At 45.7% G+C, this 19,153-nt stretch overlaps 3 protein-coding genes across 20 annotated transcripts in view; 1 reads left to right on the top strand and 2 right to left on the bottom strand.

Moving 5' to 3' along the window:
• The window catches only part of LOC143218716 (uncharacterized), a 116,619-nt gene extending 108,606 nt beyond the window's left edge, over positions 1–8,013 (top strand). For 14 of the 18 annotated variants that reach the window (XM_076444094.1, XM_076444090.1, XM_076444093.1 and 11 more), the window contains one exon: positions 3,449–8,013. In XM_076444094.1, coding sequence (XP_076300209.1) covers positions 3,449–4,822 — 1,374 coding nt within the window. In that variant the 3' untranslated portion in view covers positions 4,823–8,013. Of the gene's footprint in view, positions 1–1,339; positions 1,492–2,182; positions 2,291–3,448 lie in introns of those variants that run through there. The other 4 variants (XR_013011149.1, XM_076444104.1, XM_076444103.1 and 1 more) reach the window with 4 other exon arrangements.
• A 208-nt stretch (positions 8,014–8,221) lies between these two features.
• On the bottom strand, positions 8,222–9,588 carry Mrps22 (mitochondrial ribosomal protein S22). The gene is made up of 3 exons (XM_076444125.1): positions 9,447–9,588; positions 8,854–9,323; positions 8,222–8,779 (listed from the first exon to the last, which is right to left on the bottom strand). The coding sequence occupies exons 1-3, from the start codon at positions 9,538–9,540 to the stop codon at positions 8,282–8,284; spliced, it is 1,062 nt and encodes a 353-aa protein (XP_076300240.1). The 5' UTR covers positions 9,541–9,588; the 3' UTR covers positions 8,222–8,281.
• Positions 9,589–9,968: 380 nt separating this feature from the next.
• Positions 9,969–11,845, bottom strand: LOC143218721 (nuclear RNA export factor 1). Its single transcript, XM_076444120.1, has 2 exons — positions 11,690–11,845; positions 9,969–11,586 (listed from the first exon to the last, which is right to left on the bottom strand). Exon 2 carries the CDS (start codon positions 11,547–11,549, stop codon positions 9,975–9,977), a length of 1,575 nt encoding a protein of 524 aa, XP_076300235.1. The 5' UTR covers positions 11,550–11,586; positions 11,690–11,845; the 3' UTR covers positions 9,969–9,974.
• Between the last annotated feature and the right edge of the window lie 7,308 nt (positions 11,846–19,153).

The raw sequence follows: 19,153 nt of genomic DNA on the forward strand, positions 1-19,153 counted from the left end.
AACTAGAAAAGTGTCCCTAGACAGTCTGGGCGACCATGGAGAGGCGGGGGGAAACGAGCGCGATCACCAATGCCGATCGATCGTTTCCTCCCACAGTCAGGGTGAGCAATGCTGGGCCGGGCTATTTTCTCGGAGAGTTACTAGAAAATTCCCTAGTTGCGTTACCATGTTGAAATCGTACCATCTAGCCGACAGCCTGGCCCAGAGGATAAAGGAAATGAAAAAAAGTCATCCTGTGCCGCAAGAAACTCGAATTCGATCAAACAGAGAAGTCTCTCTTCGTGAAGAAACTCATTCGTCATTCAAATCTCCCGCGCTCATACGAAATTCCCCCATAGCACTGTGCTTACTTCGCTCTGCTCGGCCGTCAGTTCAATCATTCACTGCCGAATCGATTTTCGCACCCCCCACCGCTTTTCTCGCCATCAAACTTTCATTCGCCATCTCGCCCCCATCCGTCGATACTTTGTACGATACACAGATTTCGTATTCACATGGCCCTGCTCTCTATTTTCTTTCCCCTCCCCTCTCTCTTTCTTTATCTCTCGCTCTCTGTCCATCTCTGTCTTTCTTTTTCTCCATCTCATTCACTCTATTTTTCTCTCTATACTTCTCTCTCTCTCGCTCTCTCTCTCTCTCTGTCTCTCTATATTTCTCTCTTTACTCTCTATATTCTTCACTTTCTCTTTCTCTCTCTCTGTATATCGTATGTACAGAGTGGGGCATCCAAAAAAACGGGTGCCTAAACGTCTCTGTGGCTTTTGAACGAACGAGGATACATTGTTTGACTTGCATGGGGACGGGGGATGATCGACCTATCGGGCCATCTTTTTGTCCACTCATTGTCACCGTTTTCTTTGCCCGCCCCCATTGGAACGTACATTTCTGCGTTTTTTTCTTTTGCACCTCCATACTCTCCTCAGCATCATAATCATTTTCGTGAGTGCAACCCCCTCGTCTCGTTGAACGGCAACATTCCATAGTCTTTCTTTGAACGTATCTTTCACGTAGGATCGTGTGTCCTCCGGAAGCCACAGAGGCTTTTAAGTACACCCTTGTGGCGCGCTCTGCAGCCCTGTTGGCGTCCTCACCCCCGTGAAAAAATTTAAAAAACAACTTTCAAGAAAGTTCGGTTGCATTAATGTAAACGCCCACAGGGTTGCCGCCCACTTCAAACGCCCCGCCCATGTGTACCAGTGTTTTTGGTGGAAGAAGTATAGCATCACTGTCTCCCCCCGATCATTTTTTTGCACCCCATACATCTTATCAACTGCTGCACACATCAAGAAAAAGTAGTCAATAATTCAGACAATCTACAGATATTATTTTTTGAGGTTAGGTATGGACATGTGACTCGTCACCTGACTGGTCCTTCATTGTTTCAACCGAACACGTGACCACACCTCCAATGGTCGTACCGAGCACGTGACCCGTTCCGCATTGGTTCAACGGAACACCTGATCGTACCTAACCTCAATAATTAATTTTAAGGTTAGGTTTAATGTTCTACGATTTCCACCAAGAACACGACAAGAAGCGTATCGTAAACGTACACATACGCAGCAATTCGACTCTCGAGTCCGTCTATGTATACATATTGTACATACTGCCTTACTATAAGGATTGGACCGAAGGTTTCGACTGTGTATCTTTGATTGACGATTGGCCACTTTTCACACCTCTGTTTACTCGCAAGTTTACTATACTCGAGCATGCCCCTCCGTGTGTATATACGGCAAGCATGCGGCATGTGTGTCTGTGTGTGTCTGTATGTATTATGCTGTTACACAAGTAGATTGCGACAAAAGGTTCTGAGCACGTAACTTGGTAGCGTAATCTGTGCATGCGCCGTTTACTCTTTCTGTCTCGAGCTTCGAAAATACGTTGATCTTTCGGGTGTCGACGAATCACACCGACTCCGTTCGGGATTTAATTCCTCGATGCCCGACAACGTAGTCCCGCCCACCCCCTACCACCAGTCCCCACAGCCCCGTCCGATAAGGCTTCCCGTTGGTTCTGTTACGTCACGAATTGGACACTGACAAAGAGGATTAAAGTGGGATCAATTGATTAGAGCTGTACCGACCGTCGACAACAGTCGAGAGTGCACGCGACTGATTCTCACGGCCATCTGTTGATTTTTGGATTTTTGATTTTCCGTTTCTCTGTTTCTTTTTTTAAGTTGACTAATACCGGACAGCAATCGATGCCAAACGTAAAAGAGCCCCAAACGAGTACTGACTTGTAACACGCACAACGCACGCACAAAACGCATAACACCCGACCGCAGGTAACTATCTAACGGAAATAATGCATACGTATCTTTTTTTGTTTTTCTTTTTGTTTTTTTTTTTTTAAATTAAATCTCGTTTCATTTAACTTTGTATCTCTTTCTCTCTATATATATATTTATATTGTATATCTATCTCATGTTGATCTCGCAGACCATTTTATTGTCGATCGTGTCGCCTCGATACGCGCGTTTCGCGTTATAGTATGTACCGGGTGTCCCGGGAGGAAAGCAACGAGCCAGCGAAGACGTAAGCACTGTCGGATATCCGTTTCGTGTGTTACTCGTACTTCGAACGTCATTCACTTGTCGCACTTTGTTGTACAGAAAAACCAGATAATAATTGTGCTATATATATATACTGTGTACAGACGACATCATCTTCCTCTCTCACAAAATGGGTGTGTCGAGTGTGGTTGACCAGAGTTTCCTCTTAGGACACCTTGCACATTGAACATCATTCTCTTTTTTCAATTTTATTTGTTTCGACATGATTTTTGTTGTTTTTTGTTTATTGTTTCTTCGCCTTTCTTCTCGTTTTTTGTTTCTCTCACCCTCACGCTCTAGCCCCGCTCACCATTATTATTGTCTCACCGGCATCTTGCATGGAACACATTCGCGCACATTCTACTTATTATCAGCATGACGTAGATGATAAGTCACCCGATCGAGGCTTGCCGGCCGTTCGTCGAATCTACTGGTCAAGAAACCACGCCCCTGTGCGCGCCACGCCCACGGGCGTGTTTGAAGTTCCAGGGGGAGGGGGGGGACGACGAACGGTCGACAACACCTTGATGCACTGCTTTTAAAAGGAGAGCACCTCGTCAGAAGCCACAATCACGCACAAACCTTCTGACGAGGCCTCGAGGATTCATCGACGCCATGCTCGCACGCACGGGCGGCAACGGTGGACAACGATCGACGCTGGATCGCCACTAGATCGACTCTCGCATCCTCCAATTGTACAATAAAACTCGTGCACCTTCCCACATTCCCGTATTCTCACTAATCGAGCACCTACCGCAACAGCACCGTGCTGCCACCAGTCGTAAAAAAGGCAACCCAGCGTGACGCTTGTCCTACCGCTGCTGCCCGGTAAACCACACCCATCCGTAACTGTGGACCCCGCCCGTAACCTGCCGAACCTGTCTGAAACAGGCACCTGCCCCTGTGCCAGCGGAACGCACTGTCGTGGGGTCAGCGAGCATCATCGGGGGAGGGTCCCACCCTCACGAGCCACCCGCCGCCCATCAGCAGCGTCCGGAGAACGCACTCGACGCTCTGTTAGACGAGCTACAGACCTTCTCGAGACCGAGCTCGCAATTGGGCCACGTGTCTGGCTCTTCGTCGATCCTGTCGGAGATGGGCAGATCAGGAAGCAGAGAGGCGACTATCCCACCGGGCTCTGGAACACCTGGACGAGCCCCGTGCATTTCGGACATAGGCAGGAAGGGCAGCGTGGACTCATCCAGCGGAGTCCTGGCCGTTAGTGGAACGGTAGCGGCCGTGGCCGGAGCTCAAAACTCCGGCGGTACTCTGAGGAGATTGCATTCCTACCCGTCGAGCTCGGACACGGACACCTCGCCGCCTATCGCGAGACTGCAGGTATCCCTGCAGGATCAACCGAGCCTGCCAGTGTTGCCGCAAGGCTTTGTGCCGGGTCAGAAGCCGCCCGTTCCTGAGAGGAATGCAGAGCTGTTGCAGATGGCGACTGCGAGACGGGTGCCACCACCTCCGCCGCCCAGAACCAGCTCCAGATCCCCATTAGCCAGCCCCACCAGTCCCCAACTGCCTCCCAGGAACCACGCTTGCAACATGCAGTCCGGCAACTCCACACTACGCAGGCCGCCAGCTCGCGGCACGCTTCCCAAGGAGGGAGGCAAGCCTCCAATGGCGTTGCCCGCCGAGGCGACCAACAACGTAGCGGCTCTGGAACCAGTCCTCCACAACTCCTCCTCCTCCCAGTCGTCCGCGGTGTTGTCCGCCAGTAACTCGAGCTCCTGCGAGAGCGTGAACTCGCAGGAGGGTATGCAGAGCCGCAAGGGCAGACAGGAGCAGCTGGAGCAACGCCATCAGGAGCTACTGCGCAAGCAGAAAGCGTTACAGGAGCAGTACGCACGGCTGCAGCAGCTGCAGAGGAACACCGCCGGCTTGACAACGGTCCCACCAGCCCCCCCTGATCTCCTGAAGAAGACTGGCTCCGAGAGCAACCTGCTGGCCAAGATGGGCCTCGGCCTGAGCACCGCCAGTTCAGGATCCTTGACCAGCCTGACCGGTAAACCGTTGATTTCCCAGGAGTCCTCTGTGGACGGGCAACAACCCGCCCGACCGGAGGAGAACAACGGGGAACAGGAACCGGTGAAGACAATCGGCAACTCGGTCTCTTCCGTAACAGGAAACGGCACCAGCAACGTCACCGCCTGCGGCGAGATTAACGACCAATCAGCGACCACCGGCAACGCCGTACCGACCGTCGCACTCAACACAACCACCACGACCACCAGCAAAATCTACGAGACCGACATTCTGTGACCGAGAGGTCGGTCCTCCTTGATCAAGATCACCGCCGAGGCCGTGCTCGCGAGTTAACCCCTTCTAGCGGCGTCCAACGCAACGGCCATACGCGTCGCATTAACCTCGACGTCTGCTTAAATGTCCGTGCACCGCTGTCCGGTCGGTTGCCGTTCGCAGGAGTCAACGTTTCACACCGCTGCCCGACCGGTTGCCGTCCGGAGTAGCCGGTGTCGCATGTTCGCAAGGTTGCCCAGCCGGTTGCCGTCTGGAGGGGTCGATGTCGCTTGGCGAAGCTCAATCGCGGTCGAGCACCATTCTACGTACGACCACACAGGACGCTTTTCAGTATTAGGAGAATCGAAATTCGACGGGTCACAAGTCTCTGTCGACGGTAAGACGGTCCGCGAACCGTTCCCCGTCAGTGCGATCGAAACGAAACATGGGCGAGCACATACAACACATCGGGTACATCGGAACGATCCGATCGGCGGGAAAGTAGGGAGTACTGCGTAGAGAGAATGTTTAGAGCGAGTCACGCGTAATTTATAATATCGAATATCATAATTAAACGGTAATAGTATTAATAATCGTAACAAAGAAAACAAAAAAGTAACAAAAAACGGGATGTGTCCGGAGACGCGTGTGTAATCGGAGCGTTGATTCCTCGGTCGAGATCGATCGCGAGAGTTCCAGATCAGAGGGAGAGAGATGATGGCAAAAGTATTTCCGGTGTCCACGAGACGCTCTCGAAAACTCCTTTCGCAACGACTGTGCCAAAAAATAATGAACGAAGAGAACGGACCCGCGGCACCTTGACGCATGCTATCCTCGCATTTCTCGTCATCGATCTATCGTCGCACACGGTGTTTCGCTATATCCTACGATACATATACGACGGGAGCGAGGAGAGAATTTATATTTAAACGAGTATTTAAGATAGGGTAGAACGAGACCGAACGCGCGCGTTCGGGATTTTTGAGACACATCGAATCATGTAAAGTACGCAGGACTGGGTGAAAATCGTTAAGCAAGGAGAATGGTCAATTAATGTTGCTGTCGGGTAACATTAATTTCCGTTTTTTAATTGTAATATTATAGAAACTGTTTCTTATTACCGTCGGTACGTTTGGTGCAACTGTCCGGCCACCGGCGGACTATTCTACTTGCGGCGTTCGCAAGCATTTCCTTGATCACTTTTTCAATTTTACTGGCGAGTATTTGTTCGATCGCTCTTGACTTTCATTCTGTTCTGTGCGAGGCCTCGAGTCGACGACGATATCGATTTCGGGGTTTCTCCGTTAAGGCGATCGACACGGTCGATTGCGAGAATGTGACGCGAAAGTGGAGGGAACACGTGCGAGTCGAAGGGGAAATGCGAGGGGGCGTGGTCAAGGAGGATTCGAAGACGGGAATTCCGAGGATCGATGAATTAATTCGACGGACAGAGGCAAAGATTGAAAGGAACATTGCTCAATATTTACCGATCGGAACGCGGCGAGCGTCGCGACTCGCTTCGATAGGATGCTTAGTGTGGGCGTGTCATACCGTTTCCATGGTCACCGGTGTTGATGGGCGGAGACGAGTCGGCGCACGGCCCGCCGCTTTCACGCTAACACAAGATTCATTCCTAATTACACTTAGCCGATTAATTGATTCGCTTGGATCGCATCAGTTCGTCGATAGTTCACCCTTCGATCCCGTTTCGTCAGTGACGTCACCTCGCCCGGCGAAAATGTGGGCGGAGACTGTGGCCCCGCTCCGAGCGACACAGAAAACTCCTCGAAGAAACTCTCTGTTCTATTTTATCATCGATTATAATTTACTAGGTAGATGATTCATTTTTCGTGGATCGTTAGAACGTGTAGAAATGATTTATTAATATTTTATTTGATAGTAATTGTTCTTTACAAAATTGTTAAGTTTGATAAAACGTAGGAGAACGGCGTTGTTTTTAGTGAATTTTTCTCGTCGCTCGGGATGGCGTCGCAGCCACGACGAAAAATATAATAAGAGAGGCACGAAGAAGAAAAGAAGAAATTGGAGAAGAAGGGTGTGTTCCCGACGCTCGACAGACATCCGAGATATACCTATATAATCTATACACGCATACTTTTGCTTCGAGAGGCCTAATAGCCTATAGATTCGAATCAGTGCTTGCCTCCACCCGTTCGTTTACCGGTTACGTTATTTCCAATCGCGCGCCATTTCGCCCAAAAAACTCATGAGCCCCCCACTCCCTCCGCGCCTTCTTTGATCGCCGTATTTCCGGCACTTTAAACATAGTGGATTAGTCAGGTTTCGTCTTGCTACACTTGCGAGTGATCGTGCTCTCATTTATTTTCTACGTAAACAGCCAGGAAAACACATCTATATGGAAGTAATAATTAAATATTTAACGATAAGAGTAATAAATAACGCGTAAGAATATGGATAATAACGAGGATCATCGATCGCAGTTTCATTCTGTTCCAGCGAGTGTGTGTTTTAAAAAAAAAAAACAAAAAGAAACGAGACAAGACGCGATAGACGATCTCTGCCCCCACCCTTTACCCCCACCCTGTTCATTCTCCGACAAACGAAGGCACATTATTGTTCCGATCGTTGTCTCGATCGGACCTGTATATTGCTCCATTCGCGATTAGTAGGTACTTACACATACACAAACAGATACACGTACAAACACACACAGAGATACACATACTCTCACACACACACAATCTTCAGCTCTCATTGCATTTGTACAAAGCTGCTTTCTACCGATGCATCCCCTTTCTATCGTTCTTATTTTTCTTCGTCGATCTTGTTCATTGTTCTCCATCTCTCGTTGCCGATTAATCCATTCTCATATTTTCGTTGGTGAACGTTTTATTTATACACTTCGAGGGACTGCGTTGCTCCAGTTTGAGATAACCCCCCCCCCCAGCCTTGCCTCCCTAGACATCGCCACGCCCCTGGCCCTTCCACACCTCCCCACTATTACTCACTCGCCCGCCCAACCGAGTAACAAGTTTTCTCACGCGAGAAAAACCGACGCGCAGAGCGGGACGACCCGAGTATCAATTTAATTTGATCCGTATAACATTAGCCGATATTATCGATATCTAATGTTTTCCGACGATCCTGTACGCCAAATCGAATTGACTTGTTACATTTGTAAATGTTTGTAAGTACTATCACGTAATAAAATAATCGATTAAATAATCACCGAACCCGCCCCTTCTCTGTTGAACGCTCCTCCGTCTCCTCACCTCGGAACATGGATCACAAATTTACTTGAACTACACATTTATTTCGAAATACGCAACTTATGTATTTATATTAATCCTTATTATGGAAATGGGCTCGATCCTAGAGGATTCTTCGAGCTAACTTCGGTGTGTGAATATTATTAAAAAATTGAAAAATACGACAGAGCAGTTATTACAGAATTAACCATATTTATTTTCGAGCGTGTGCAGGTGTATCAGACTTTGTTCATTAACTTTGCGGCGGTGTATCCGGGTTATCTACTTCGACGCCTGTTTTCCCGTGCGCTTTCAATATGGTACTTTCTATTTCCTGTTTCTGCGCCTGCAGCTTCTCGTAAACTAGCAGCGCGTGATCGATGTCTTTCCTATTCGTGGAATCTAGTTTAGCGTAGTTTCTTACAACCGTTATTTCGTCCTCGTACGGAGCTGATGGGGCCGATACAGCTGTCGGATAGAAGATATGATAGAGCTTTATCAGAGCTGCAGCTTCATCTAGCCTCTCGCCGTGAATTACATCGATCAGCAAGTTGTCGATCTTCCTCTCCCAAGCTAGATGGAACGCTAAGGGACCGAAGTGCCTGGTGGATCTCAAGGGTTCGTATTTCCTCTTCGAATTCACATCTTCGTAAACTATCTTCGTGATTCTATGATATTCTGGATCGTTCGGCTCAAATTGTATGCAGGCACGGTCCAAAATGAATTCGTACTCCTCCCTCTCCAGTAAACTCTGCAAGCAAACAAATCGTTAGAGTACAGTATTATCCCACTTTAGTAGTATACTCTGAATAGTTGTATGCTTACTGCTAAATGCGGGTCGGAGAACATCCTCGGTGTGTCCAACTCCTTGCCAACCGTAGGAAAATATACCTGGTTCATCCTACTTCTCTCATTTGTAAATGCGTGTCGTAACGTACCGTCAAGTTCCCTGACAACTATCAGCCTCTCCTTATTGCTAACTCCGAAACTGATATCGGTGAACACATGCTTCACCGTGGACAAGCCCTCCAACTCAGGGTCCTTCGACACAACATTGAAAGACTCATCGGCCACCTTCACCACAGGTGGCATCTGCAATCGCAGGTTCATCTTTCTTTCATTTTTCTTCTCCATTTCTTTTAATTGTTCCGTGGTCATGAACTTGAAAACTGGATTTCTCAAAGGCGTTCCATCCCTACGCGATCGAAACACTTTAGCAGTCTCCGCGCGTGTTAGTTTCTTCAATATGTCCTGAACGTGAAAGCTGAAAAAGTATTTCTCAGGTTCCCGTTTCTCTGTGAAAATGTAAGTGCTTTTCTTAATGACAAACTTTATATAGACGACGGAAGAACATAACCTACAGACAACATGAAAAGGTCTATGTAGTAATACACGATAAGACAGTTGTCTTAAATCACCTGTTTCTTTGGCAACCGACGAACAAGAGCGACATATTACCGCAGGCCTTTTGTACAACGTTTCCAAAATCAAATTCGTCCGTGTGAACATCATATCCAATGTTTACAAAAACGTAACCACACGCACCGAACGCAAATGGTGGAACTTGTTACGTTACGACATCTACCTTGTTCTCGGACTTCTATATTATCGACCCACAATTTATTTCGCTTGTCGATATTTATTTAAAATACTTTATTACAAACATCGGGAATACAGTTATGTACAGGAGTCAAGGTATCAGCCCCATAGTTACATTAGGGTCTATGGGGATCTATTAGGTCAATGCAAAAGTTCATGCCCGATTTCGTATTAAAACGAACTTTTGAACTGACCTGGTATAATTCAGAAGATTTGCAACGTGGGAATTCGATTATTTTTATATCAACTCGCGAACTTGAAAGATAGAAAAGAAGTCCTAAGATCAGACATAACATAATTTCGTGAATCTCCAAGTTGCAGACCCTCCCCCACGAGGAACCATAATACTATCTCATAAACGCTTCGCCGGGAATGGCGGAGCTCTTGTAGTCCTTCACGAAATTTCCGATGGCCTTCTTCAGGTCCCACTTGGCCTCCTCAATATAGGTCCTGCACCATTCGTCGTTCAACATTGTAATCTCGGCGAATTTGTTAAACAGTTCCATCTTCTCAGAGGAGCTGAAGCATGTTGGTACAAATTCGTCGTACGACATTTTGGCCTCGATGCTGGATGCAGGGATTTCCTTTACAGTCAGCTCGATAAAATACTGATCATTCAGTATATTATATTCATTGTCGTCGCCAGCTAACAGGACGAAGGTCCTGTTGAACGAGAGGACCTGCGGTTTGTTGTTCATGGTTTTAAATAAACCGCTGACCGAAATGGCGAAGCATATGCCGTCGTCGTAGAACAGATCACAAGTAAACGAACTTCTATCGTGACAGCACCTGGGCAACCTCTTCAGGCCGCCTAAAATATTATCCTGGCCGTAGTACAGGTGTTGTCTCTTTTTATTAAGGTCTCCAGCCTTCGTCAAGTTTCTACAAGCAGTGAACTGCGTCAGATTCCTCTTATGAGCCACAGCTCCGGGGATACCAGAGCTCATCGAGTAGAACGCGTTCTTATGATAAAGACCTCTAAGAACCGCTCTATCGCACTGATCGTACAAATTGAAGAAATGATTAATAAACTTAGCGACCAGCTCTTTCCTACCCTCGTTTCTCACGTAGTTAGCATAAATATGCGGCATGTTGGTTGTACTTATATAAACGCCGTCTAGTTGGATCAAATTAGGGCAATACTTCTTGGCGGACTCTATGTATTGCTTGGACTTCGAGTAGTTCTCGCATAGAGGATTCCCATCGAGCCATAGCTTGGCTATAGGCATATTTTTCAAGGGAGACAGGACCTCCATGCTATATAAATTGTTGTGCCTCAGATCCAGATTCTTTATGGAGGTCAGGCCAGAGGCTTCCATGGGAATTATATTGAACAGTTCGTTCTTTTGGAGATTCAGCCGCTCCACGGTCGCGATCGCGGTTTTTGTCAGTTTCATCACGTGGGTGAAGGTTCTCTGCTGGGTCAGGGGACAGTAGATCGCCTTCGACAATTCAGGATCCTTGTGGAACTGTTCTAAGTCTAGACTCTTTCTGCTAGGATCGTATTTCTTGGCCAGAGCAGCCAGCAGCAGGGGTTGCAGGTTGATTTTCAGCTCATGGATGGACGCGAATCCCAAAGTGACTATCAGGATCAAGGGATCCCCTTCAGGGTTCTTGATTATCAAGTTGGTCTTGCATAGTTTGTCCAGGGCGTGTGCGCAGTTCCTTGCCAAGAAGTACGTGTCCTCCCCGACTGCCTGATACCTGACAGGGACCAACTCCGCTGGCTCTATGGCGTTCAAAATTGCTTTCAGCACAGTCTCCTTATTGTACTGCGTACCCTTGAGGATTCTAATGCTGTGCCAGACATCGGATCTGCCCATTAACGTTCTCTCTTGGAACATGGACCCACCCATGCTGATCTTAATCGCTATGGACGAGTCCAGCTGCATGGTCGCGTATGGTAAATTTGTTCGTTGCATTTTGAAAAATATTTCTATATCAAGGGATCACATACACCTGAAAGAGTAAGCACATTTATTTCTATTCGGTGTTAGGTTAGGTCGTACTCGCCCACGAAAAGAATAATTCACGATTGTCGGAGATAAGCTGAATGAATTACCTGTTACCGCGTTGCTTCCGAAAACGCATTCTTCAGCCCCACGATGGTTTTTGGAACATTGTTGTACAGATTCTTCGATCTACCTATTTACATCGCGACCATGTTGTTGATATTCGACAGTGACATCTGCCTTTTCGATTGTTCATTGATACTAGCCCCGATGATAAGGCGATTACTAGATTCTTTTACATTTTTATATCTTTTACATTTGCATAGGAGTAATGTTTGCAGAATTTTTGCAGAATTTTCGTTTCGAAAGTTGAAGCTCAAAATTTTGCAGAAACTGTTTTACCATTTCGGTGTCTCTCTTTACGTGTTCGACGTTCAAGTTCACATCTCGTCCGTCAGATGCCGCGAAGGTCTAAAACCGGTTTTAAAAAAAGGCGGGAAAAGAAAAAGAAGCGAACGAGGAGGATGGAATTGGACAGTACGCTTCCGAAAGTCCTAATGTTTCTAGCACCAGGTCCAGAAACCATGGACAGACTGGTAAACGATGTTAAAACGGGTTGTTGGACGCGAATGGCCTGTTTGGCGAGGCAGACTAAGCACGCATGAAAGCAACAATGAGAGGAGCGTTCAAAATGGTGGGATAGAAGGCCGAGACCGGTGATTTCGTCTTGTTTCGCAGGGTATATCGATGATGCGAGAGAGCCCCATCGGCGGCTAAGTGTGTGCGTCGGCACGTTGCGCCTTGGGCCATCCTCTTCCGCGTTTCACGTCGCCGGAAAAGGAAAAATCCTGGCGGACCGAACGATCTGCTAGTTATATAGCAGGATTTTTCTACCGATAGGAAAGAGAGAAGACACCCGTGGCCACAGCTGCGCGGCCACGGTAATGGCCAACACCATATGCGGTGACCCCTGAGAGACCAAAGCGATACAAGCTGCCACGTTAAGTGCGATTTAGACGATGGCAACGCGGAAAAATGCTAATGGAGACGCGAGACCCTTTACTTATTATCAGCAGTGTCTCAGGACCGGAGAAATAAATTCCTCGCGTATTAGGGCCTACATGGGGCCTGATAAGAGTTCCAGCCTTGCAAAGGGATATGCAGGCTCCAATTTGTATTGTCTACAATTCTTGTTAATGTACCAACATTTTATGTATGAATCTACAATAAATAAATATAATGTAATCAAATACCGAATCTGCGTTTGTATTTATTGAACCACCAATTTTTCCCGATCGACCGACTTATCCTCGAGTTGCACTACTGATTTGGATTTGCAGAAACAGTTTGGAAAACCAAAATTTTCGGACGTCTGACTTGTCGTTCAGTTCCACTACTGAATTTCGTGCCACCTCTTTCGATATCATGTTCTCCTGATACTTTTTCAATTTTCTATATTTTCGAAAATTTTCGGCCGTCTGACTTGTCGTTGACTTGTACTACTGAATTTCGAATACCTCCTTCGACATCATGTTCTCCTAATACAAAATTCAATTTTCGAGATTTTCGAACATCTTCGCCAATTTTCGGCCGTCTGACTTGTCCTTGACTTGTACTACTGAATTTCGAATACCTCCTTCGACATCATGTTCTCCTAATACAAAAGTCGATTTTCGAGATTTTCGAAAATTTTCACCAATTTTCGGCCGTCTGACTTGTCCTTGACTTGTACTACTGAATTTCGAATACCTCCTTCGACATCATGTTCTCCTAATACTTTTTCAATTTTCGAGATTTTCGAAAATTTTCGCCAATTTTCGGCCGTCTGACTTGTCGTTGACTTGTACTACTGAATTTCGTGCCACCTCCTTCGACATCATGTTCTCCTAATACTTTTCCGATTTTCGAAAATTTTCGCCAATTTTCGGCCGTCTGACTTGTCGTTGACTTGTACTACTGAATTTCGTGCCACCTCCTTCGACATCATGTTCTCCTAATACTTTTCCGATTTTCGAAAATTTTCGCCAATTTTCGGCCGTCTGACTTGTCGTTGACTTGTACTACTGAATTTCGTGCCACCTCCTTCGACATCATGTTCTCCTAATACAAAAGTCGATTTTTCGAGATTTTCGAAAAATTTCCTCGAAAATTGAGAAAGTATTAGGAGAACATGATGTCGAAGGAGGTATTCGAAATTCAGTAGTACAAGTCAACGACAAGTCAGACGGCCGAAAATTGGCGAAAATTTTCGAAAATCTCGAAAATCGACTTTTGTATTAGGAGAACATGATGTCGAAGGAGGTATTCGTAATTCAGTAGTACAAGTCAACGACAAGTCAGACGGCCGAAAATTGGCGAAAATTTTCGAAAATCTCGAAAATTGAAAAGTATTAGGAGAACATGATGTCGAAGGAGGTATTCGAAATTCAGTAGTACAAGTCAACGACAAGTCAGACGGCCGAAAATTGGCGAAAATTTTCGAAAATCTCGAAAATCGACTTTTGTATTAGGAGAACATGATGTCGAAGGAGGTATTCGTAATTCAGTAGTACAAGTCAACGACAAGTCAGACGGCCGAAAATTGGCGAAAATTTTCGAAAATCTCGAAAATTGAATTTTGTATTAGGAGAACATGATGTCGAAGGAGGTGGCACGAAATTCAGTAGTACAACTCAACGATAAGTCAGACATCCGAAAATGTGTCAAAAATTTTCGAGATACGATAGAGCAAGAGGTGGCTCAAAATGTCCTGCCACCTCTTTTACCATGATGTTCTAATACTAACCTTAATTATTACTTAATCTTCGAAGATGTTAACCAATTCTACTACGTATAATCGTGTACAGGGTGAGAAAAAAGAACGCATTAATAGTAGTAACAAATATTCTTTATTTTTCAGAAATGTCGATACATATACATATATTTTACAAAACAACCTCGCAGTGCCGTCGAAATCATGATCGAAAAGTGTCCGACCACGTACCCGACGGCAGAAAAATTGGCTGGCAATTCGAAAACCGATTTCCCCGGATAAAAACGATGTGGGATGTGTTTTCGAGGAGGAAGTGAGCCTTTCTTTTCGTGGTCGCAGGAATCCGCGCTGGCGCGGCCAGCACGTCGTCGGCCCGTATTATAGCAATTCAATAATAAATTGTAGAACGCTCGGTCGTCGCATTATGCGCCGGTAATCACAGTAATAAGCAGTTCTAAAAGTAACGTAAGTACGTTGTAGGTAGTAACGAGTGAGCGGTAATCTCGGGGAGATGGTTCGACGGGAATCCGAAGCCTTTCGCGAGGGAGAGAGAGAGATGCGATTCGCGGTTAGGGGACGAGGATAAGAGAGAAGGGCCCCATGGGCGTCAACCGCGATGCATGATCTAGAATCGGCATAATTTACAACTCTGAGGAAATTGAGCCGGTTCGCGCGAAAATCTTGCTCGCGAGGCACGAGCTGCGATCATATAGGTTTCTGTCGCTGCTTCCGGCAGTGGATCAATGGATCCTTGATCCGAGCTACAGAGGAGTTTGGAATCGATGGAACGAGGACAGACGAATTTTATTAGGTGGAAATATGGTGGAAGTTCGGAAGACAAAATTTTCACCGGACGATTTCCAAACCGGATCCCAGGATCGATGTCTTTTTCCGTCCGTGGGGTAAAATTGCGGTTGGAAATTGAATGGACCAGCTGCAGGAAGTCCTCCGCTCCCCTTCGGATCGCTATCGCGCGATAAAGAGCCGCGTATGTACGCCTATGAGCACGCCGGGTACACGGCGACCCGGCCGTGTACGTACCCGTTAAGCCAACATCTAATTCGATAACTGGCGAAAATAATAACGTAGCGATCTGTTGCGTTCGCGGGCAACGCGCAATCATCCGTTTCGTACCGGGTGTCCGACAACCATCCAACGATTCCTCGACACAACAACAGTTCACACATTTTCCAAACAATCGTTCTACCAATAAATTTTTAAATGTTTTCGGCGGAACGGTTCGATCGTAATTTTGTGCTAGACCAGTCCTTGAGAATCCTTACATTTTTTCTTTTCCAAACTGTAAGGATTCTCAAGGACTGGTCTAACACAAAATTACGATCGAACCGTTGCGCCGAAAATATTTAAAAATTTATTATCAGCAAATACGATCGATAGAAGAAACATATTAATCATTCTACCAATAGTTCTAGACCAGGCCTGGCCAACCGAAATGGTTTCACGGGACACATAAACATGCTTTTAAAAAATGTAGTACAAATACAAAATGCATAAAACTTTATCGTTATACTATGATTCGATATAATTCACTCTCGAGTCTTAATTAACGAGACATTTTTGTTTATCCTTTCTTTCACTTAATTGCTGTAAATCTATATTTACGTTCGACGTTGCACATCTTACAATTAGCTGGTTTTCTAAATCGTCATCAGTTAATGAAGCGCGCGATGAACTCGTTGTAAATTTCATCTCTGAAAAAAATGTTTCACAAACATATGTGGTTCCAAAAGCACTTGCGCGAAATATCTTAAGTTGGAACATCTCTCGGACATTGTAAAAATTAATTTTTGACGTGGACGCAAAAAGTTCCATTTCATTGTTGCACTGTAACTCAATTGTATCAAAGATATCGAATAAAGAACTGGAGTTCTTAGTCGCGCTTGCGCATTATAACAATGACCATGCAAATTTTCATTTATTTAATATTTTTTTGTACACATACAAGGAGGAGCAAAAGTTTCAATAGAAATGTGAAATCGCGGGCCGCTTGTTGGCCAGGCCTGTTCTAGACACTCTTCTATTTATCAGGTGTACAAATAATGAATTCGTCGACGATCTACGAGCAATAAAAATACATTCCGAACATTCACCGTGCCTTATAAAAATTACTAAACAACTAATTAATCACGAAGAGTACGGACGGATCTGTACAATACTTTCAAAAACGAAACTACCTTACCGTGCCGGTGCTCCGGGTCAAGTCTGACCCAGACGCGCCATGCTAAGCCTTCCAGTGTCTCGTGGAGAGTCGCAGCCATTTGCAATCGCGGCGATCGGCTCGCATAATTGAGTGTCCCGCGCGCACGGGCCAATAAATGAATGAGATCTGGAATGCTGGGACGGGAAAGGGGATGGGCCTCTCGGTTCCAGGGAATCAGATAATTTTTGGGACGCGTCTCGGACAGCGAGAGAAAGCCGAACAGAGTGAGAAAGAGAGGAGGGAACTCGACTCTCCCGCTGCACGGTAGCAATTTATAACGAGTCGCCGGAGCTACCTCGGTAGCAGATGACATTTATTAAAAGTTTCGGTCCCGACTCGGGACGAGCATCGATCTTCTTCCAGCGTGGCTGCTCGTGTTGCTCTCCTCGAGAGGGCCTCGTTGTTGCCCGTCCACGAGAAATACCGAACAGTTTAATAAGCAAGCGGTAGCCGCGATACCCCGCGATACCTAGCCCGCCATCCATCAACTTGTGCTCGGACTGGCGAAGTGTCCGAGAGTCTTCTTCTGCTGCCCCCACGAATATTCCGAACCGATCTTCTTACTCCAACGACGCGGCCTTGAACCGGGACGATGGGATCCTGCGGTACGTGTCCTTGGAAAAGCGTCCTCATCGTTGTAATAAATGGAAAGGCGCTTCAGACTGTGTTCGCGAGGAACAGCGTCGGACTCCCTTGAAGATTTTTATTCCAATGATTTCTGAAATGATAAAGATGCTATTGTTGTAGTACATGATTAAAGAAATATATTTAATAGCGCAGGTATTGTATTAGGCTGTAAGGAGAGAAATGTAGGATTTAAACCTATGTTTTCAAAGTGTTATAACTCACATAAAGAACAATTTTATTATAATAATAATAATTTGCTTTATTTTAGACTTACAGCTAAGAAATGTGACTTGGTTTAGAATAACCTATCTGTACAAAACTATCTTATTTCACACATACGGTCCATACCTTCTCTCATTCATTTCTATGTCCCACACATTCCTACCCTGTCCTACTCTTTTAGTATCCTAATTATCACTAGCCCACTTAATTCCTTACTTATCGCTTCCCTCCCCATTCCCTGAATTTTGCATTTTTGGTTTCTTATTCTCTTTGGTTTATTCATGCTCTCTTTTCTCTTTTTTTTCCTCAACTTCTCCAACCACTCTTCAACCTTTCTATCTTTCTTCCCGCTCACTACATCCTTGAGCTTGATCATTTCCCCCATTATCCTGCAATCCCTTGTCAAATGCTCTGGGTTTCCATACTTGTCCCCACATAGATCGAACAATTTTATTATAATTGTTTTAATCGAAACGATAATATGAAAATTAATTTTATAGAAAATTTAATATTGTTTAATAGTAACATTAAATCATTATGAGAATTGATTTTAATATTATTGAGGGGAATAGTATTAAAATTAATTTTACAGAGAATTTAATATTATTTAAAAATATAAAGCTAGTTTGAACTCATATAGAAAAAATAATGCGAAAATCGCATTTTGACATCCAGATAAAAGCCAAATAATTCAATAAAAAGTCGAATAAAATTGAATATCAGAAGCATGATTAAATAGAGCGTGAAAAAAGCTTTAAAATCTGTGACATATAACTCATTAAACCAAAGTACATATTTATTGTTATAAAATTGCAATTAAAGCAAAGGAACAAAAAACCTGCATTTCTTTCTTTACGACCTAATAATACGAACCGCGCAGAGTTCAGAAGTATTTAAAGATCGGTAGGTTTAGCGTTAAACGATTTTTAAATTTTTTACACAGGTTCCAAGGATCATAATGTTCTTAAAAAATGTTATTGATCTCGAGTCAACTCCGAGTACCGTAAGTTGGACACCGTTCTCCGTAAAGAAGCGCGAGGCGATCGTTCATTTTCGCGTCTCAACAGCCGTCTCTTCGTCCATTGCCATAATTTCCGCGACAAAACCTAATCGAGGTTGATCAATTCAGTCCAGCGTGATCGCCAGTCGATTGCGAAGCGTTTCGAAGCGGTCCGAGCGTAGTTTCACGCGAAAAAGCGGCTTTTCACAGAGTCGTTTTCTAGCTGGGTCGTCGTCGACGACGGCGGCGACGACGACGGCGTCGACGATCGCGATAAAACCATCGGACAATAATAAACAATGCGTGAAACGACAAGTACAGTCGGGGCATTCCGCGAGATGGTATCGGGACTTCGGGCAGAACCCCGCCGGCCGGAGCGCAATCAATCATTCGAACCGGATAAAATATAAAATACGCCGGCGGCCGCGCGAGCCGCACAGCCTTCTGTCACTGTGTGCGTTCCCGTGTATGTGTCGCCGTTTTATTTATTTGCACGGTCATGCAAGTTCCGCGGAATTAACGTATTTTTTGCACGCGACCGCCCGGCCTGTATGACGGGTCGATCCGCGACGCGGAGCGAAGCGCTCTTGTGCGAAGCGTTGCCGAGCTGAGCGGTTATTGTTGATGAGGCTCTGGTGGCTTCGATTTGCATCGTCCGAGTTCTAGAGCGATCCTACTTCGTTTCTTCAGGAAAACACGGAGTCGCCAGGTCAGGGGACAATTCGAATTGAGGGGAATACAGTTGCCCCCTC

This window comes from Lasioglossum baleicum, chromosome 20 (assembly GCF_051020765.1).
Source record: "Lasioglossum baleicum chromosome 20, iyLasBale1, whole genome shotgun sequence".
Lineage (NCBI taxonomy): Eukaryota > Metazoa > Arthropoda > Insecta > Hymenoptera > Halictidae > Lasioglossum > Lasioglossum baleicum.

Bases quoted from the DNA above. Each gene is read 5' to 3' on its own strand.
- Mrps22 (XM_076444125.1), bottom strand. From the start codon at position 9,540: ATGATGTTCACACGGACGAATTTGATTTTGGAAACGTTGTACAAAAGG. The intron at 9,324-9,446 runs GTGATTTAAGAC...ACATTTTCACAG, and splicing joins GTCGGTTGCCAAAGAAACAG to AGAAACGGGAACCTGAGAAA. The intron at 8,780-8,853 runs GTAAGCATACAA...GTTTGCTTGCAG, and splicing joins TCTCCGACCCGCATTTAGCA to AGTTTACTGGAGAGGGAGGA.
- LOC143218721 (XM_076444120.1), bottom strand. From the start codon at position 11,549: ATGCAACGAACAAATTTACCATACGCGACCATGCAGCTGGACTCGTCC.